Raw genomic sequence first — 18,678 nt, forward strand, 5'->3', positions numbered from 1 at the left:
TATTTTAGGAGGTTTAGTTGAAAAGAATACATTGTACAGTATATGAAAGGGGTGGCAACAACACTCCAAGGTTGCGAGACATGGAATTATAGGCCACTATATGTATTCATATGTAAGTTAAGTTATTTTTGCTTACATTTGGATTTTTATTTATTTTTTTCCACAAAGAAATAATGGGTTAGATATATTACATATTCCTTATATTTATGGTCACTATATGTACACAAACACACGATGTCTTCTGCTAAACAGTGCCCGGGTGTTTAACTGCTACACCAAGTTGCCAAGCTGAAAGCATATCGGAAAACGTGTGGTATTTTATGGAATTCATGGATATACTATTATAAAATGAGAGAAGAAAGCATTGTATTCAACTGACTTACCATGACCTAGAAATTATTAAGTTGTGTTAATGAAAAGGAATAACATTGAGAGAAATGAAGCTTCTTTCGCTTTTTCGTCCTGATAACTTTATAGGTAATTGGAATTTTACCGTTGTAACTAATGAGAACATTACTTATATGTATTAATTAATTTTTGGATAAATATATATGCAATTGTGGCTCTGACCAATTCAGTGATAATTAGAAACATTTGTTAGATAAACAAGCATTTTACTGTTATTGAAATATCAGAATTGGCTGTGATTGGGTTAAATCACACAAACACAGATATTTAACATAACTTACTTTGTCCAATAGCTGTTAACTTAATATAACCGAACCTAACCTAGAAAAGAGTAAAAGAAAAAAATGTGTTTGTATGATACATCATACTGGAATAGAATTGTTCATGTTGGTGCAAATTTTCTGATTATTGGTCTGTGCAATTTCAGACAACTTTCTTGCACTGTACCATTATCAACTTGTTCCTGTAGTTTGAGAATTTCGGGTAATTAAAATGATAATAACTGAGGCTTCAAATAAGATGTTGGTTAGAACATCATAATACATGAGTTAATGGGTACACATTTTAGAATTAAGATGTGCCTATGTTTATAAGGAAAGATGCTTGAAGGTATGGTTTGCCTGCTTCTGATGAGGTAGAAATAGGATAAATTGTGTCACTGAACAAACCTTAAGATAGGTTAGCTTAAGGTAGATAAGATTAGTTTTTATTATGTATTCAGTTTAGGTACCGGTACTGCCAACTACTGTCATGTGAAACTTGAGCTTGGGCAAAACTATTTCCAACAGTTTTGTATCAACAATGATTCTAATCAAACATGGTGTATTGGTTATAAAACAGTTGCAGTATAATCATCTTTATTTAGCAAATTTTGGTAAATTTTTAGAAGTGCACATTTACTTGATATAATAATAACAGAAAATAAAATTATAATTTTGTAAATTATAATACATCAACATAATATACATTATTCTTGGCAGAAATCAATAATAGAAAAAGTTGCTAAAAGCTATACACAAATGTAGATGCTTCGACTGCTTGAGATGCTATCTTTGTTTTGGTAGATGTGGGGGTTGAAGAAATTTAAGTATGATAAATTTGTCTGTTGTAACCTAACATACCTACCTAATGTAAACTACCTACCTAACCTGCATTTAGTAATGTGGTACTTGTAATTCTAGAATATATCTTTGACCTCCGAATCTATCAAGACAAAGATGGTGTCTAAAGGAGTCAATGCGACTTCATTTATTTGTGTATAGCATTTAGCAGCTTTTCTGTTATTGCTTTCTGCCAAGAAAAATATTTATCACCTTGATGTATTATAATTTACAAAATTAATATTTAATTTTTTAATGCTGTATCACATAGGTGTGCACTTCTAAAGAATACCCAAATTTATTATAGTATTGATTATGGACGGGGGAATGGGGGTGAGGTAGTGTGTGTGAGCAAAAATTTTGACGCAGCCCGAAGGGATTTCTCCCCGTCCTCTCCTTTATATGGGGCGACGGAGAGGGGGGGTCGCCGATTTAATGAAGCGGCCTTGCTGTGGATGTGCTGTGTCCTGCGACACTGCTTCTGACCCAGGGCAGTGGACAGGGTGCAGGGATGACCCGTCATCTAGGAGGTGCTAAGATTGGAGGGGTGTGGAGTGTTTTCGGGGATGAAATGGGTGGGAATGTTTTTGTGCCTTGTCCTTTTTGGCTGCCCCTCTGGTAGGGGGGAAAAGAGCCTTGGTATATGTATGTATGTATTGATTATAGAGTGTGAAATATAAGGTATGGTAATTGCATGAAGTAGAGGCCATGTTGACTGTATCCGAAGGGAACAAGGAACTATCGGTTCAATTCGTCAATTATTAGAGCTGTTTAAATGGTTGAATTCAGCTATCCTTTTAAAAATAGTATTTTCACATATGAGAATTAATCCATGCTACACATGTAAAATAGTATGCTAAGCACACATTTAACTACCACTATGATCATCATATCTGTGGTTGCATCAGATCTAATATGGTACTAAATTATGTATTTTATGTGTAATCAAATACAATAATGTAAATCTAAACTTCCATTAGCTTCCTCTACCCATCACTGTTGTATACCTTACCTTGTCTTCTCTTACCATCTTTATCTTATTTTGGTGAACTTATATTTGTGGGATCTTATTCATTATCTAACCATACCTTTCCTTAGCATATTTTCTAATATCTTGTTTTAGACATTAGTCTGGTGTATCATGAATATTTAGTTTTAACTTTCTTTAATCTTTTCAGGAAGGAAGTGCGGTGGTATTTACTTTTCAGCTCATACGTATGCAACTCGAAAGAAGAAATACCGTAAACCTATTGATCCTGAACACAGCGATTCATTACCAGGTTTTTATGCTAGGCTGAATATTAAATGCTATTATTTTTAATTAATTGTCTGATTGATTAATTTATTAATGTATTTGTGCTACTTGTTTTAGGATTCACTAAATACATGCTAGAATATTTATATATATTTGAGCCATCAACAATTCATCTTGATGGAAAACCTATTGCAGATGCTACATTCACAGATTTTGAATTCATATTTAGTTTCTGAGTGCTTGGATTGATTTAATCTGTTTTTGTTTAGAATTTCAGTATGCTAGTGAAGATGGACCATTGAAGAACCGTGTATATACCTGGGGTGTCTCAGCCCATGGAGCCCTTGGCAGAGCTTCCTTTGTACGACCTGGTAAAGGGCAACATTGGATGCCATACAAGCACAGTCCTCATCGCCTTGAAATTGGAGAAAAGTTTAGAGTAAGACTGTAAGATAGTACATGTAATGTGTTATACTGTATGCAGCAGATTCTTTTATAGATGCATGGCATCTTTGAATATAAACCAACAACTCGTTAATTTATATGTTTAAAAAAAAGTTTATAACTTCAATTTTATCATTATATTATTGATGATATGCAGGATACATCTTTCATATACTGGTTGGCAACCAGTTGCATGTGATTTATTAGTTATGATTTAGTATCTATCTATATACCAAGGGATTTTTCCCTCTTTCAAGGGAGGTAACCAAGTCAAAAGGCAAGTACCCATGCCCACCCATTCCACTTCCATCCACCACCCTTTCCTCCCTCTCATCTTAGCTCTTCATGGATGACTGGTCATCCCTGTATCCTGCCCACTGCCTTAGGTTTGAAGTAATGCAGCAAGACACAGCACTTCCACAGCAAGGCTGTTTCACTTAATTGGTGACCCCCTCCATCCCCTCATATAGAAAAAAGAGTAGATAGGGAGAAATCCCATTGGGCTGTGCCAAATTATTATTCATATATAATCATTCCCTACCCCCACCCCCTCCCTTCCTTGCATCACCATATCATCAATACACAGCCATTCTCTGCTCGTCCCTATCTCCTGCCTTTTCCATTCCTTGCTCAACAGACATTCCCCTTCTTGCTCAATGTCCCCTTCACCCCATCCATCCATTTCATCCACAGTTGTCCCCTCAAGTTCATCCACCTCTGCCTTCCACACCTCTTTTACTAATCTTTCTTCACTAATTTTTTTCCATGTGTCCAAACCATCCCAATACTCTGTCATCAGCCCTATCTGCCATCTCCTTTTCCACTCCTGCTTTCCTCCTCACTTCCTTATTTCTCACTCTATCTCTGCCCCATACAGTGACATTGGCACAACCACCCCTTTATATAGTCTCCTACTTGCATCCATTCCAAAATGCCTATTTCTCATTACACTTTTTAATCCCTAAGGCATTTACTTCCACCTCCACTCCTCCATTTCCTGCCACATGCAACCCCAAATACCTAAACCTATTCATTTCCTCCAGCCTCTCTCCTTTAACACTTCCACCTTGCTGCCATCCTCTCCCCTTGTACATCTCATCACCTTTTACCCAGATTTACCTTCAACTTTCTCCTGTCACATACCCTCCCAAACTCTGTCATTAACTCCCTTGATCCCTCCTCTAACCCTGCCACAAGCATAGTGTCATCAGCAAACAACAACTTTGTGGAGGCATGGGATTTTTTGCATAGTGAAAATTAAGAATACAGTCCATGAGTGGTGATTTGTCTCCAGGCATAAAGGAAAACTGTATGACTGGTCTGGAGAGGTGCCACTTAAGTCCCTAAAGATTTGTCTTCATGTAATGATAGAGTCAGTATCCCAGTGTGGGGAGTTGCCAAGTAGGATATAAAATTGTTGTTGATGATAAATAGTTGCAACAGTTGTGTGCACTCAGCTTTACCAACCCTACTAAGGCTTATTCTTATTTATATCAATTGGACCTTATGTTAGAACACATACATTTACCAAGGGCTTTTTCCCCCCTTACAAGGGAGGTAGCCAAAGCCAAAGTCAAAAGGTATAAATCCACTTCCACATTCCCACATGCTCCTCTCCCATTCACCATCTCTTCCTCCCTCTTTTCTTGACACCTCCTGGATGACAGGTCATCCCTCCATCTTGCCCACTGCCCTGGGTCAGAAGCAGTACAGCAAGACACAGCACATCCACAGCAAGGCCACTTCATTTGATCAGTGATCCCCCTCTCCGTCCTCTTGTGGTGTAGAAAAAGAGAAGATTGGGAGAATTCCCATATTATGGTAGAATAAGTTAGTGTAATAGCATTCATAATAAAAGAATAAACACCAACTGATATATAAGGGGTTAATCACAGTGGGTTTAATGCCAGCAATAGTGAAGGAATTACATATGGCTAAATGAATTAGCTTAGTGGCAGCCAAAGTAAAGATTTAAATTGCTCTCTGCTACTGAAGGGGTTACCATACAGATTTTGTGATAGCTTGTGCCAGATAGTTTCATTCCACATATGAAATTACAGTTGACTTTGTATTCTGTTATTGTTTTTATTTGTATTTTCAGAAGATTATTGATCCCATGTGTATAGGTTTTAAGGTATATAACTGGTTTCATTTCAGGTGAAAGATATTGCATGTGGATATGGCTTTACAGTATTTGCAGTGAAGGACGAGTTCAAAGTCTTTGGTACAGGAATAAACACAGATTCACAGTTAGGTATGGAAAATAATTAAGTCTGCTGTTCTTGTAACTTTATGGTTCAAAGGAGGAACCACCAATGAGTACCTGCAAGCTGTGCTCCCCCAAGACATGTGTTAGAGAGAATTGTCGTATCACATGAAGAGTTGTCACCCCAGACTTCGACAGGGTGACAATTCTTCATGTGGGACATCCTAAGGTGACAATTCTTCATGTGGGCCATCCTGGTTTTACGATTCTTCGTTTGTATAAGTTGATGACAATAATCATAACCTTCATTCAACCTAACCTAACCTAACTTAACCTAATCTTTATTCCACTGTTAATATTCAGTGTACTGGGGTGACAATTTTTCTGGTGGGATCTCATGGGGTGACGATTCTTCATGTGGGTGTTCAGGGGTGACAATTCTTCATGTGGGCGTTCAGGGGTGACAATTCTTCATGTGACCTGAATTGTCTTCTTGCTGTCTAGAGACCCATTGGCACCCTCATGTACATCTGGAAGAGCTGCCCCAAGGGTTCACACTCATTCTTTGGAGTGAGCCCAGGATCTCTCTTAATCAGCTCTGACTGGATTTCCTCCACCTTTTCACATAAGGAGAGTTCACAACCAGCAACTGCTCCTCTCCTACTACTATAATCCAGTGTTAGAGACAGTTTCACACTAATGATAATTGTTGCCTAGTTTCACTGACAAAACCTGCATCTTCACAGTTGTTGGTAATGGTCCCTGGGCCGTCCCATAGCTCTCTTTAGAAGAAAGAATTATGTTCGGCTCCTAGCTGTGTTGTATTAATGTGGGACTTATTGTATTATTGGTTTTTAGTAGCAGGAATAGGGGACCAGTCCATGGTTGTCAGCTTCCTTATGTGAAAAGGTGAAAGAAACATGTTAAAAGATGATATAGAGGTCTTGAGCCCAGTCCAGAATCTGTGTAATTCCCTCAGGGCTGGAGGTGAAGTTGTTGATGTGTTTTGAAGATAGATGACCGGGAGTTATCAGCAGTTATCAAATATCTTGCTTAATTTTTTCTTTTGTTATGCTGAAATAGAAGGTTTATTAAGTGGCTTTTATGTATGAAGAAGGGCCTTTGGTATATATAAGTATTTTGAAACTCAGAGGGTTGGAAAATAGATGACATAGATACAAGGCAATTATCAACCTTGAGCACTTGCATTGTATTTTCTGTGACATATATAATCTTCATTTTCTTGTCTTTCCACTTGGAGGTTTATTGCTTGGTGTAGATAGTTTTAGACATTTATGTTATTGTAAGAAGTGGTATATTTTCTGTTACACTCATCTTTGTTATTTTCTTTTCCTCTGCTAAAATCTTGTTGCAAAGATCAGTCTTTTTCATGATGCACGTACTTGTTCTTTTTCTCCTTGATGAACAGGAACCCATCAGCCTCACAGAGACCATCCTCTAGGTCTTCTCTTGGAACCTGTGCCTCTAGAACCACCAATAGGCACTGCCACACAAGTTACACAGGTTTGCATTTTTCCATTATCGTACAGTATTTTACAGTGAAATATATATTGCTGAATAAATATGCATAAATATTGATTTTTGTGATGAATAATGTGGGAATTAAACAGGAATTAAATGTTGATGCCTTGTGTAGGTATACTGTATGACACACTATAATATATTATAGTGACCCAATAATTCTAACATCAAGGACTATGATACTCTTAGTGTTAAGTTTCTGTAGATTTAAATGCCAAAAATTGTAACTATCTATCTTTATACCGAGGGCTTCTTCCCCTTTATAAGGGAGTTAGCCAAGTCAAAGGCACAAAAATTTTAACAATATTATATTCAATTCTTTTCATAATAGGTTGCTTGTGGGCGAGCACATACTGTGATCTTGACAGATAAAGAAGGTGTTTGGTCACTTGGAAACAATGCCTATGGACAGTGTGGTCGGCCTATCATACACAATGAAGATTATGGTCGACATGTTCTTTACCATCATATTAAAGAATTAGAAGGACGTGTTATTAGGCAGATTGAGTGTGGGCAAGATGTTAGGTAAATTTCTTTTATGTTTGTGCGTTGGACTTGTAAAGTTATGTATTTACCTAGTTGTATCTTATGGGAAGGGGAGCTACACTTGTGGTGTCCCGCCTTTGTATCTTGCAGTGTTTAGTTTACTCTTAAATTTGTGTATGGTTTTTGCACACACTATTGTTTCATCCACTTTGCTCCCCTTTTCTTGTCCCCTCTACCTGACTCCCACACTCCTTTCACTTCCTTCAAAGACAGAATTTTATTAATTTAAAAATTTTCAGTCAAACACCCATGCCAGTTCATGTCTCTCTTGGTTTACTCCACTTTGTATTTTCCTTCCATCCTCTTAATATCATGTTTGTTCCCTCTTTTCTTCTTTGCAACCATTCCTTATATGCTTACCTCTTTTCTGCCATCAACCACCCTCACCACTTCATCCCAACATTCATTGCTGGTCCTGGTGTGGCAGCATCTTGATTGTGGGACCACCCCACCATCCCCAAGAGTTGTGGGCCAACCAGCCACAACATATCCCTGCCACTGGCTCTCACTCAGTTGGGACTGATCCTAGGGAGCAGTTTTGGTTACTGTGGCGAGTACCACAACCCTTTTTTCAATAATTTACCTTCACATTTTTCTGCACTGAGGGATGATTCTCCGGTGATTGTTCCTCTTCTCTTACTATTAGCTGGAGATGTAAAGAGCAGTCCTGAGGCCACCACAATATGCCTAACATACTCCAAACCCATCACCTCGAGCTGACAAAAGATTCAGTTCAGAGTAACTTGTGCAAAAAAACTGGGCCCACCTCACTTGCACAACACTTGCTAACATAAAACAATACACAAACAACTGGACCTGTCCTATTTGCCCACCCATTACTTCACTCCCACCCCCCAGCCTGTATCCTTAACCACACCCCCATCTTTGCCATCCCCTTTCCCCCTGCCCTCCTCCTCAAACACTCCTCTTCCTCCTTCTGACCCAGATCCCAGTCCTTCCTCATCGGTACCCAACCCTGTACAGCAACCTACAACACATACAGAGCGCTGAACTGGGAAGCAGAAATGCTCCCAGCACCCAGTTCGAATCCTGCCCAGGGCCGAAATTATTTCGGTATCGCTGTGCCTCGGGTCGTTACTCTGACTCTCGTGGGCGGGGAGTTGGGGGTGTGTGTGTGCAAGGTCATAGCATTACCCATAGATCGGACCTACGAGCTCTGAGCTCTCTTCCAGGAGGGAAATAGCTGTCGATCACGAGTCCAACACGTGATCCAAAGACCAAGTGAATACACAACATCAACATCTTACAACATAACATTGATGGCATCAACACAAAAAGACATGAACTCAGACACTTCCTCAAACAACACAACATACACATTGTCATCATACAAGAAACAAAACTACAACATTCCCCCCAAAAAAACACCCACATTTCATAATTTTACTACCATCTGAAATGACCTGATCAATGGCAATGGTGGTGGACTCATCACCCTGATCCACCAGTCCATCTGCTTCATGGATACAAGTACCACTACCAAAACCCTCCTTTCTACTACAGACAACACCACTGTGAGACCCAATCAATCCAATTCTGAACAGGTAACATATCCACAGTGACATCAATTAACATGTACATCCCCCACAGTTCCAAACATCTTTAGGCCTAACCTTATCCTGGATGGTGACTTCAGCGCCAAGTTGTTGGCCTGGTATGTCAAAAATTCCAACATGGACAGAGGGTTTGATTTATGCACAACACTGACCATCATGAACAACACCCATAATCATAAACATAGCACCCCAGCAAGCCCTCCACACCCCCTCCTCTCCTGACATCATCATCTGTTCCCCCTGCCTAACTCCAAAAACTTCATGGAAAGTGGTCAGAGCACTCAGATCTGTCCACCAATCATCATCACTACCAAAACAAAATGCACCACAGTTGGTCAAAGACACATGTAAACCAATAACAAGAGAGCAAACTGAAAAGCTTTCACTGAAGAGACAGAACAACAATTTGAGACACAAAACAGACATAGACACTGCTAAGCACACCTTCAATACAATTATACAAAAGAGACAAGAAATACATCCCCAGAGGCAACAGAAAATTGCACAACCCAAACTTCACACAAGAAATCCAAAACCTCATCAGACAACAAGACACACTTAAACACAATACCCCCTGAGAACATTGACCAAATACAAACACTAAACACTGAGATCAGCAACAAAATACACAAACAAAAAACACAAAATTTTCAAACATTTGTCAACACAATCATGAAACAAACACCAGAAAACTGTACAAGACACTCAACAGCATTACACTATCCAGCAGTAACACAACATGCTGTCACACAGCAATAACCACAACAACAGTCAACTTACCCTCAAACAGACAACAAGTAAATACATAGATAATTTTGCACAAAAAAGCTATCTTACCCCTCACCCTGATGACTGAGGCATCCTCCGACGTAAGAAAGACTTCCCCACTGACCCAGGCTACACACCCTTCATAGAGAGCCAGACAAAACATAATCCATAACCATAAACACTCATCTGCCTATGGACTTGACAATATAAGTAACATCCACCTGAAACACATTGGACCTCATAGTATACATGCACTCACCAACATTGCAAGCTACAGCTATTCACTTAACACCATACCCAACATCTGGAAGCATAGAAAAATCATCAACATTCCCAAACCCAACAAAGACCCAACAGTTCTAGCATCACACCACCCAATCACACTTCTCTGCACCTCCTCAAAAGTCATAGAACACCTCATACTAGAACTTGTCACACCACATAGCCCCCTTGCTGAATCACAACACTGTTTTAGATCAATACACTCCACAAACACTCTTCTGATAAACCTCGCACAATTTTTGTTTTTTATGGGATCAATTCAGATAAGCCCATACACAGGATACTTCTCATAACACTAGAATCAGTAAAGCTTTTGATGCCATCTCCCATCACAATCTCACAAACAAGATATATAATACAGACATGCACAGTTATATCAAAAGATGGCTGGCCAATTATCTGGCAGGTTGAAATGCCTTTATGTTACATAATGACCAATCATCACACACCAGAAACTTAAGAACAGAGTACCACAAAGTTCAGTTCTATCCCCCACATTCTTTTATCTATACATCACCCGACACCTCAGAAATATAAATATCTTCTTATGCCTCACCCGACACCTCAGAAATATAAATATCTTCTTATGACTCACCTGACACCTCAGAAATATCTCTTCTTATGCAGAGGATATAACAATTACATGCACACACTGTAATGCAGACAAAGCTGCAGAAATACTACATCCTTACCTTGATACACTCAATACCTGGTTCACTACAAATGGACTTGAAATAGCCCCAACCACATTTACAGCCACACTTTTCACCAAATGGACAATGGAACATAGGTACATACCATGCCTCTATATCAACAACACTCTCATCACACACATACACCCAAGATTCTTGTCTTAACATATGATACATCCACATTATTCAAACGACACATCACAAACATAAGGACTAAACTCACACCTAGACTTGATACACTTAAATCAATTGCAGGAACAACATTTGGACAATACAAAGAAACTAAAACTACAGTATACAAACAAATCATATGCTCAGTGATGAATTATGTGAGCCCTGCATTGGTGCCTAATCTCACTAAGACATACCACAACAGCCTTCAGACCATACAATTACAGGCTACACAAATACAACACCTACAGATCATTTACACCATGAAATGAAAAGTCCTCATAGTCTAGGATCACCTTGATATGAGAGGCACTCAAACACTTGCAGCAGCCTCCACAAACACAGCACACCCACTATACTACACGACATAGCAGAACACCCACACATGCCAAGAAACACTAAAGGAACACCCAAATACCTATATCACACACAAAAATTCCCTTTCTCCACAACCACCAGAGACCAGCCTCTAGAAGCATATTCATAATCATATCACTCACTGTTCCATCAACAAATTGAAAGACAGTACATTGGTGCATATCCATCCCTCTGAATCTTCTCTCCCCTAAAAGGACAGAATCCACCTGGCCAGACTATGATGCAGCCACCATCCAGCCTTTGTAAGCTACCAGAAGAGGCTGGATGACAGCATTGCAGACAACTGTCCAGGATGCAACACTTCCATACTATACAAGACATTATGGAAGACTGCACTGTACACAATCATGCACACCAACAACACAATATACACTATAAAGGATTTGTGGGAAAACTCCATTCCGGCCATGGCATTCCTCAGGGAGACCGGACTGTTTGGCCAAACAGTCTATGGAATGGCAACAACAACAACCATTCATTGTTTTTCTTTTGTTCATTCTCATCTTCATCATTGTACACACTGTCATTGTGGTCTTTAGTGCTGCCTCCTTGAAACATATCCATCCTTCCTCTTCTTAATCTTTTACTACATTCTGTACCTGTCTCTCTTAGTATGAATTGAAGTCTAGAGAATATTAATTGTGATCCTTCTTTCTCTTGTTTTAGCTTGTTTTTGAGTAGTGATGGCATTGTTTATTCATGTGGATGGAGTAGTGACGGCCAAACAGGCAGAGGCCACTATAAAAATGAACCTAAGGTTGGGGCCTTAGTTGGTGATATTGAAGGGGAGAATATCATTAAAATTTCCTGCAGAGCTGATTGTGCTTTGGCACTCAGTGGTTAGTGGATTTTTTATGTTTGACTTAAAATACTGTGAAATAAGACTTAAACATGTTTCCTTAAAATATAAGGAAAACCTGTTAATTTTTTCAGATTATTTTTGGAATATATGGAAAATATAATTCATTAACCCTGATAGATCACTACTAATACGTTATAAATCCACAAAATGATTGGAAGTCCACATATTCTTGTTGTCTTTTTAAATGATTCTATTCTATTCCTGTTTCAAGATAAAGGTGAAGTGTTTGGCTGGGGTAATTCAGAATATCAACAGCTGAATTCAGTGACGGATGAAATGCAAATTAACACCACTAGGAAGCTACATTTACCAGAGATTGGGAAAGTTGTGGATATTGTAGCTGCAGGAACTCTATGTCTTGCTGTCAATGGTTTGTATTCTCTAGCTGTTGTTCATATGTAATTGTATCTTGTAATTAAAGAAAATGCAGGAATTTGAATTCATGAATAAGAGGTTGAAGAGGTGTTTAGACTAAGAATATATGAAAAGTGAGGAGGCACAGTCAATGAAAGATAGGTTTAGGTCACAAGTTATAGTAAATGAGATAATGAGGTGGATGTGAAAATTTGCAGACAAGGAGCAGTTCAAGAATGTTTGGGTAAGGAAAGATGCTGCTGGGGAAGAAAGAACAAAACTAAGGGAGTTATTCATTGAAACTTAAGTAAAAAGTAATGTAAAAATGAAACAAGAAGATGCTTTTATCGGAGTGTAATAGACCAGAAAATGAAGAAATGATATTGTAAGGAGAGAGGAAGTAAAAAAAAATGAAAAACACAGAACAAGAATGTAAAGAATTTAAAAGTGGCACATCCTAATGTACATATTTATGTATACTGAAAGACCTTTTCCTCTCATTTAAGAGGGAAGGTCAAGTCAAAGCATACACCCTCTCTTTACCCATTCATTGTCCCTCCCATCTTAGCATTTCGAGGATGAAGGGTTATCCTTGTCCTCTATCACACTCTTTGGGTCAGAGGTAATGCAGCAAGACACATGCTAGTATATGGAGTTTAATATTTGAAGGTAAATAAACCGGAGTTCCTTGTAGATCAACCAATCCATTCCCCCAGGTCTCTCTTGCTGGGAACCAACAGCTCTTGGGTAACTGGGAACATCCACCAGATTGTCTGGGTAAGGCAGGAATATGTTAGTTTAGGATGAGGTGCTCTATATCTTCTATGTAGTGATTGGATTTGGGGCAATTTGAATCCTTGACTAGGCACATTCTGTGTAGGTACTGTTTCAATGTTAGGTGGTGGTCTGAATATATTCATATCATTGTGGTTCATACTTGTGGGAAGGATTTCTCGGTTGGCAGATGTCTGGGAGAGTCAAGTGGTGCTTGGAGTTTGGGATTGATCTTGGATTGCTTGTTTTGTGATTGTGGTTGAACATATGTGTTATAAGGGACAAATAATATGTTTTTGTGAGTAGCAGCATAGATTTCAAGAAAATATGTATTTATCTTTTCATTAGTTACATTAAAATCTTTGATTATATTAACGAATTGAAACATAATAATAATAATAAATGGAACATAAGAAAAAAAAATTATATTAACTTGTTGTATTACCATAGTATATTGTCATTTATACAGATGATGGTGAAGTATTCTCCTGGGGTTATGGATTACTGGGAAAAGGCCCTAAGGCCACTTTCTCTAAACAGCCAACCAAGATTCCTTCAGTCTTCTTTGGCAGAAATGAACTCAATCCAGAAACTAAGGTTAGTCACATGATACAACCCTTTAACTTTTCTGCTTTTACATCTTCAAGAGCACTAACAGTTTCCCTACAAAAGGGGTGCCATCTGTCTGTCTATATATGCTTCCTCCCCCTTATAAGGGAGGTAGCCAGCCAAGGTATGTACCAACTTCACTCCCACCCACCACCCTTGTTACTCTCTCATCTTAGCTCCTCGTGGGTGCCATAGAGCTGAAAAAAATTAGTCTGGTATCAAGGGGGCTGGCTGAGTCAAAGTATAAACCCAATTATAACTCTTCATCTTAACATCTTGTGTATGAAGGGTCATACCTGCTCCTTGTCACACTGCTTTTGTCAAAGCAAAGCAGCAAGATGCAACACCTACACAAAAGGGCATGACAGTTGAAGGTGGATTACCTCCACTGCTTCACTATATTGTGACCCCTCCCTCATCCACTTAAGGACATCAGTACTCATAACAAAATGATTAAGCTAAAGGGATTATTTGTTTTTAGTAAATGGTAGACAACGTAAAAAGTATCTGTGCCAACTTCGGAAATCTATTAAAAATTGTCTTTTATTTTTCTTATATCTTAGTAATTGATAGAAAATGTGATCTGTTGATTTTTTTAGGGAACTAAAAGCTTTAATAAAGATCATGTTGTTAATTTGTAACTCTATATATAAAAGTTACACCATACTGGATTTTTCTTTGTGAATACCCAAATTTTGTAAAAAAAAAAAATGATACTTTTTTAGAAAATTAATTAAAATTGGTAAATGATGCCATATGAAACTCTAACTTCATTAGTATGATGTGCATACTTCAATTTTTTTTCCCACAAGTTTTAACAAAATTGTCAAAAATTTAATTTTTAGTGTACCAATACCCTTAAGAAATTTGTATAGCAGACAAGAAAATCATTCCTTTGGAGTGACTCATTTCTTCATCCATTTACAATCTCCTTCCATTCACTTCTATTCTTTGGGCTCCTCCATACAGCTACCTCTTTTTTTACACATTTTTTGTGCATTGTATAAATTGTGTAATTTAGAAAACCATACATACATACATATACCAAGGCTTTTCCCCCCTTCCAAGGGAGGTAGCCAAAAAGGGAAAGGCATAAAAACACTCCCACCCATTTCATCCCTAAATACCCTCCACACCCCTCCCACCCTTCCTCTCATCTGAGCACCTCCTGGATGACGGGTCATCCCTGCACCCTGCCCACCGCCCTGGGTCAGAAGCAGTGTCGCAAGACACAGTACATCCACAGCAAGGCCGCTTCATTTAATCGGCGACCCCTCCTCTCCGTCCCCCTTTGCATATAAGAAAACCATACATATATTAAAAATCCTCTTCTATATGAAAGGGTTGGCTCAATCAAGGCATACAGCCATCCTTCATCCATCACACACTTTTCCAGTATTCATTTGATGTTCCTTTTACCTAGTTTCTTGTGAATGAAGGGTCATCCATGTTTAGACCTAACTTCTCCATAAGAATTAAGCCCTTGAATATGATGATGCTTACATAGGCATCATGAGACATGAGTGAATATATGAGGATGCCATCGTTGGAGTTGTAGCTGAGTGACCCTCTTATTCTGTGAACAGGCTTGATCACTTTTTCAGTGGTTACAAACATTCTGGGAGAAAGAGAATGAGTATAACAGTTGTAATTTTATATTTTATAATGTATCCTATGTCAGGCAGCTAATGTGCACAAGAATATTTGACTCATATTGAAGAGGTTAATATAAACATAGGAGTTTGTATTCTATGAACTGTGTAGCATTACAATAAATGCTCAGTTTGGAGTGCTATCACCAGTGTTATTGCTAAGATGATGTTTAGCCATACTAGTTGTATGTTGATAGCCTTCTGCCATCACACAATACTTTTGAAAAAGCAGGACACAAGCACTTCATGTTGCACAGGGAAAGCACAAACACACATTATTTTCATACATATCAAGTGGTGCCAGCTTATGGCTAGTATGTGAAACTTGCTTAACTGATCTTGTATTTTCTATTTCCTTTGACACAATTCACATGGAAAAATTGTGTGTAATGTAAATTCCCTCATCATATTATTCATTGTGTGCATTTGTTACAAAAAATTGCAGTCTGAGCCTATGTAAAAATAGAGCCATACAGTCTATACAAAATTTTTAATTGACATGTTTTTATATTATAAGAACATACCAAAGGCTTTTCCTCCCTTATAAGGGAGTTAGTCAAGCCAAAAGGCACATAACCACTCCCATTCAATATGTTCTTATTTGGAATATTGTTTTGCAGGTTGTAAGTATTTCAGGTGGTATCAACACCTTTGCAGCCATCAACTCGGATGGCAGTTTGTTTACATGGGGCAAAAACCATGGAGGATGTCTTGGACTTGGAAGTGTGAAGGACCAGTTCTTTCCCCTACGGGTAAGTTTTATTAATGAATTCATGAAAGAGTGAAGGCAGGTGTACATACATATTTTAAATGGCTTTTTCCTCTCATGAAGGGAATAGCCAAGTCAATGCATACATCCAACACCCATCCCACCATCTATTCAAAAACCTATTTGTTTACCTTCTTATCTTAGCACCTCATGGTCATCCCTTATCCCCTACCACGTTGCTCTGTCAGAGGTAATACAATAAGACAAAGCGCTTCCACAGTAGGGTTTGACAGCTGGGGCTAATTTACTCCCACACTACTTCATTATATGGTGAACCCCCAGTCCCATTGGGTTGCATCATCTCTTCATCCATTTACAACCACTCTCCATTTATTCCTATCTTTTGCATTCTCTCCTCAAACATGTTTGGGTTCATCCTGTCTGCCTCCTTCAAATTCCAATTCTCTCCACAATGCAATGCTCACAGCAGCAACACAGAATAAGCCTGGCCACAGATTCAAACCGTCTCAGATGCACCAGCCTTGTAAATGGGAAAGGGCTTTTCGATATATGTATGTTTGAAGTATGTTTTGATGCATTGGTTCTGACCTGGACATTGGATAGGAGACAGGGATGACCCGTCATCCAGAAGATGCTAAGATAAAAGGGAAATGGGTGACAGGTGGGAGAAGGGTGAAGGGTGGGTATCTCCCTTATAAGGGGAAAGAAGCCTGTTCATATGTAGAAGGCACCGAGGAACACGCCCAGCTCTGGTATGCATATGTATCTTATGAACTTTTGCATGTCTGGTTTCCTATTCAAATTGTACTCATTTTCTCAATCTTTTGTTACAGGTATCTATTGCTGGTATTGTTAAGAAAGTTAGCTGTGGAGTTGATCATATGGCAGCACTGGTCAGACCGATATTGTGATATCTGAAAGTACAGAACATTGGATTGTTCTGTTAATTTTTTGTATATGCAAAAATATGTATAATCATTATTGATTTTATAGTACTGTATTAATGTCATAATATTGTAAATACATTATTTGTTGTATGATAGAACCTAATTGTTAATGTTAGGAATGAAATAATTGCAAAATTATTATTATTTGTAAAATACATAATTTGAAATAAAAGTTTTGGTTTCTTAACATATGTACACCTTCACACCAAATTATTTGTGAGGAAATTCTTTTGACTTTATGGGGCAAGAATGCAAAGAATGCTTATCATTTTGATGCCCTTGTCTAAGCATTCTTGGTTTATGAAAACACCATCTGTCTTTTAAAATTTACCTCCCTGCTGTGATCATATTTAACAGGTTAAAAAAAATGCTGTGTCTTGCGACACTGCTTCTGACCCAGGGCAGTGGGCAGGGTGCAGGGATGACCCGTCATCCAGGAGGTGCTCAGATGAGAGGGAGGGTGGGAGGGGTGTGGAGTGTATGTAGGGATGAAATGGGTGGGAGTGTTTTTATGCCTTTCCCTTTTTGGCTACCTCCCTTGGAAGGGGGAAAAAGCCTTGGTATATGTATGTATGTAAAAAAAAATGCATTTACTTATAATCATATAACTACCATCTGATAAACTTCTTTTTGGGGCCAGTAATGGATACTTACATTTGGTAGTCTTTTTGAGATGGCCAACAGTACGGGCACCAGAGGCCCAAAAGTAAGAAAAGGCCCAATTTTGGAGGGGTGCTACGCCCTTGGGCCCTGGCACCTCGCGTCAACTTTGCCGTGCACTGTCCCCGACTCTCTTCCTGTTGGGTAAGTTTGGGCTAAATTGGTGACCTTCGGATTTTTGGCAAAATTCATGGCTACCCTTTGAGATTTTTTTATTTTGGGTTGTTTTGGTCTCCTGCTCTGATTTACCCATCTCACCCACAGGTCGAGGGCAGCCAGGGCTGCAGTGGAGTCCACTTGGATACTGCTGAGGCAAACAGTATGGGTGCCAGAGGCCCTAAGGTTGGTATCCCCCCCCCCCATTAAATCCCTGGAAATTATTATCTTCACCTTCCATTGTGCTGCTCTTATCTATATTTCTAATCTTTACATTTTTGTTAGTCCCTTCATCGTCCCCTCCTTCCTCATTTCCTTCCATTTCCCTCAGTAATCCCTTCCCTTCTCCTTTTTCCTCACCTTCCCACTACACCACGAGCTTTCCCCTTCCCTATAAATACAATAAGGTACTTCCTTGACGTTGAGATCCACATAAATTTTTCTTTTTCTTCGGAACTCCAATCTTCGCCGTCCATCCGACGAAAGTGTGTGTGTGTGTGTGTATACACACAAATGTGTGTATATATATATATATACATGTGTGTGTATGTGTGTATAGAATAGT

The 18,678-nt window shown here is 38.8% G+C and overlaps 1 protein-coding gene across 1 annotated transcript; it reads left to right on the plus strand.

Annotated features, from left to right (window-relative positions):
* Positions 1 to 214: 214 nt before the first annotated feature.
* On the plus strand, positions 215 to 17,469 carry LOC143021843 (RCC1-like G exchanging factor-like protein). Its single transcript, XM_076179613.1, has 11 exons — positions 215 to 477; positions 2,687 to 2,788; positions 3,033 to 3,202; positions 5,365 to 5,461; positions 6,843 to 6,937; positions 7,287 to 7,480; positions 12,036 to 12,208; positions 12,443 to 12,601; positions 13,829 to 13,956; positions 16,241 to 16,372; positions 17,184 to 17,469. The coding sequence occupies exons 1-11, from the start codon at positions 438 to 440 to the stop codon at positions 17,259 to 17,261; spliced, it is 1,368 nt and encodes a 455-aa protein (XP_076035728.1). The 5' UTR covers positions 215 to 437; the 3' UTR covers positions 17,262 to 17,469.
* The last annotated feature ends 1,209 nt before the right edge of the window (positions 17,470 to 18,678 follow it).

The sequence above is a fragment of the Oratosquilla oratoria genome, chromosome 3 (assembly GCF_046742065.1).
Source record: "Oratosquilla oratoria isolate Oo_2021 chromosome 3, ASM4674206v1, whole genome shotgun sequence".
Lineage (NCBI taxonomy): Eukaryota > Metazoa > Arthropoda > Malacostraca > Stomatopoda > Squillidae > Oratosquilla > Oratosquilla oratoria.

What these genes read in the sequence shown, in the direction of transcription:
- LOC143021843 (XM_076179613.1), top strand. Translation starts at nt 438, where the DNA reads ATGAAGCTTCTTTCGCTTTTTCGTCCTGATAACTTTATAG. An exon ending in GAGTGTGGGCAAGATGTTAG is followed by an intron (nt 7,481 to 12,035) that starts GTAAATTTCTTT and finishes CTCTTGTTTTAG; the next exon opens with CTTGTTTTTGAGTAGTGATG. An exon ending in TTGTGCTTTGGCACTCAGTG is followed by an intron (nt 12,209 to 12,442) that starts GTTAGTGGATTT and finishes TCCTGTTTCAAG; the next exon opens with ATAAAGGTGAAGTGTTTGGC.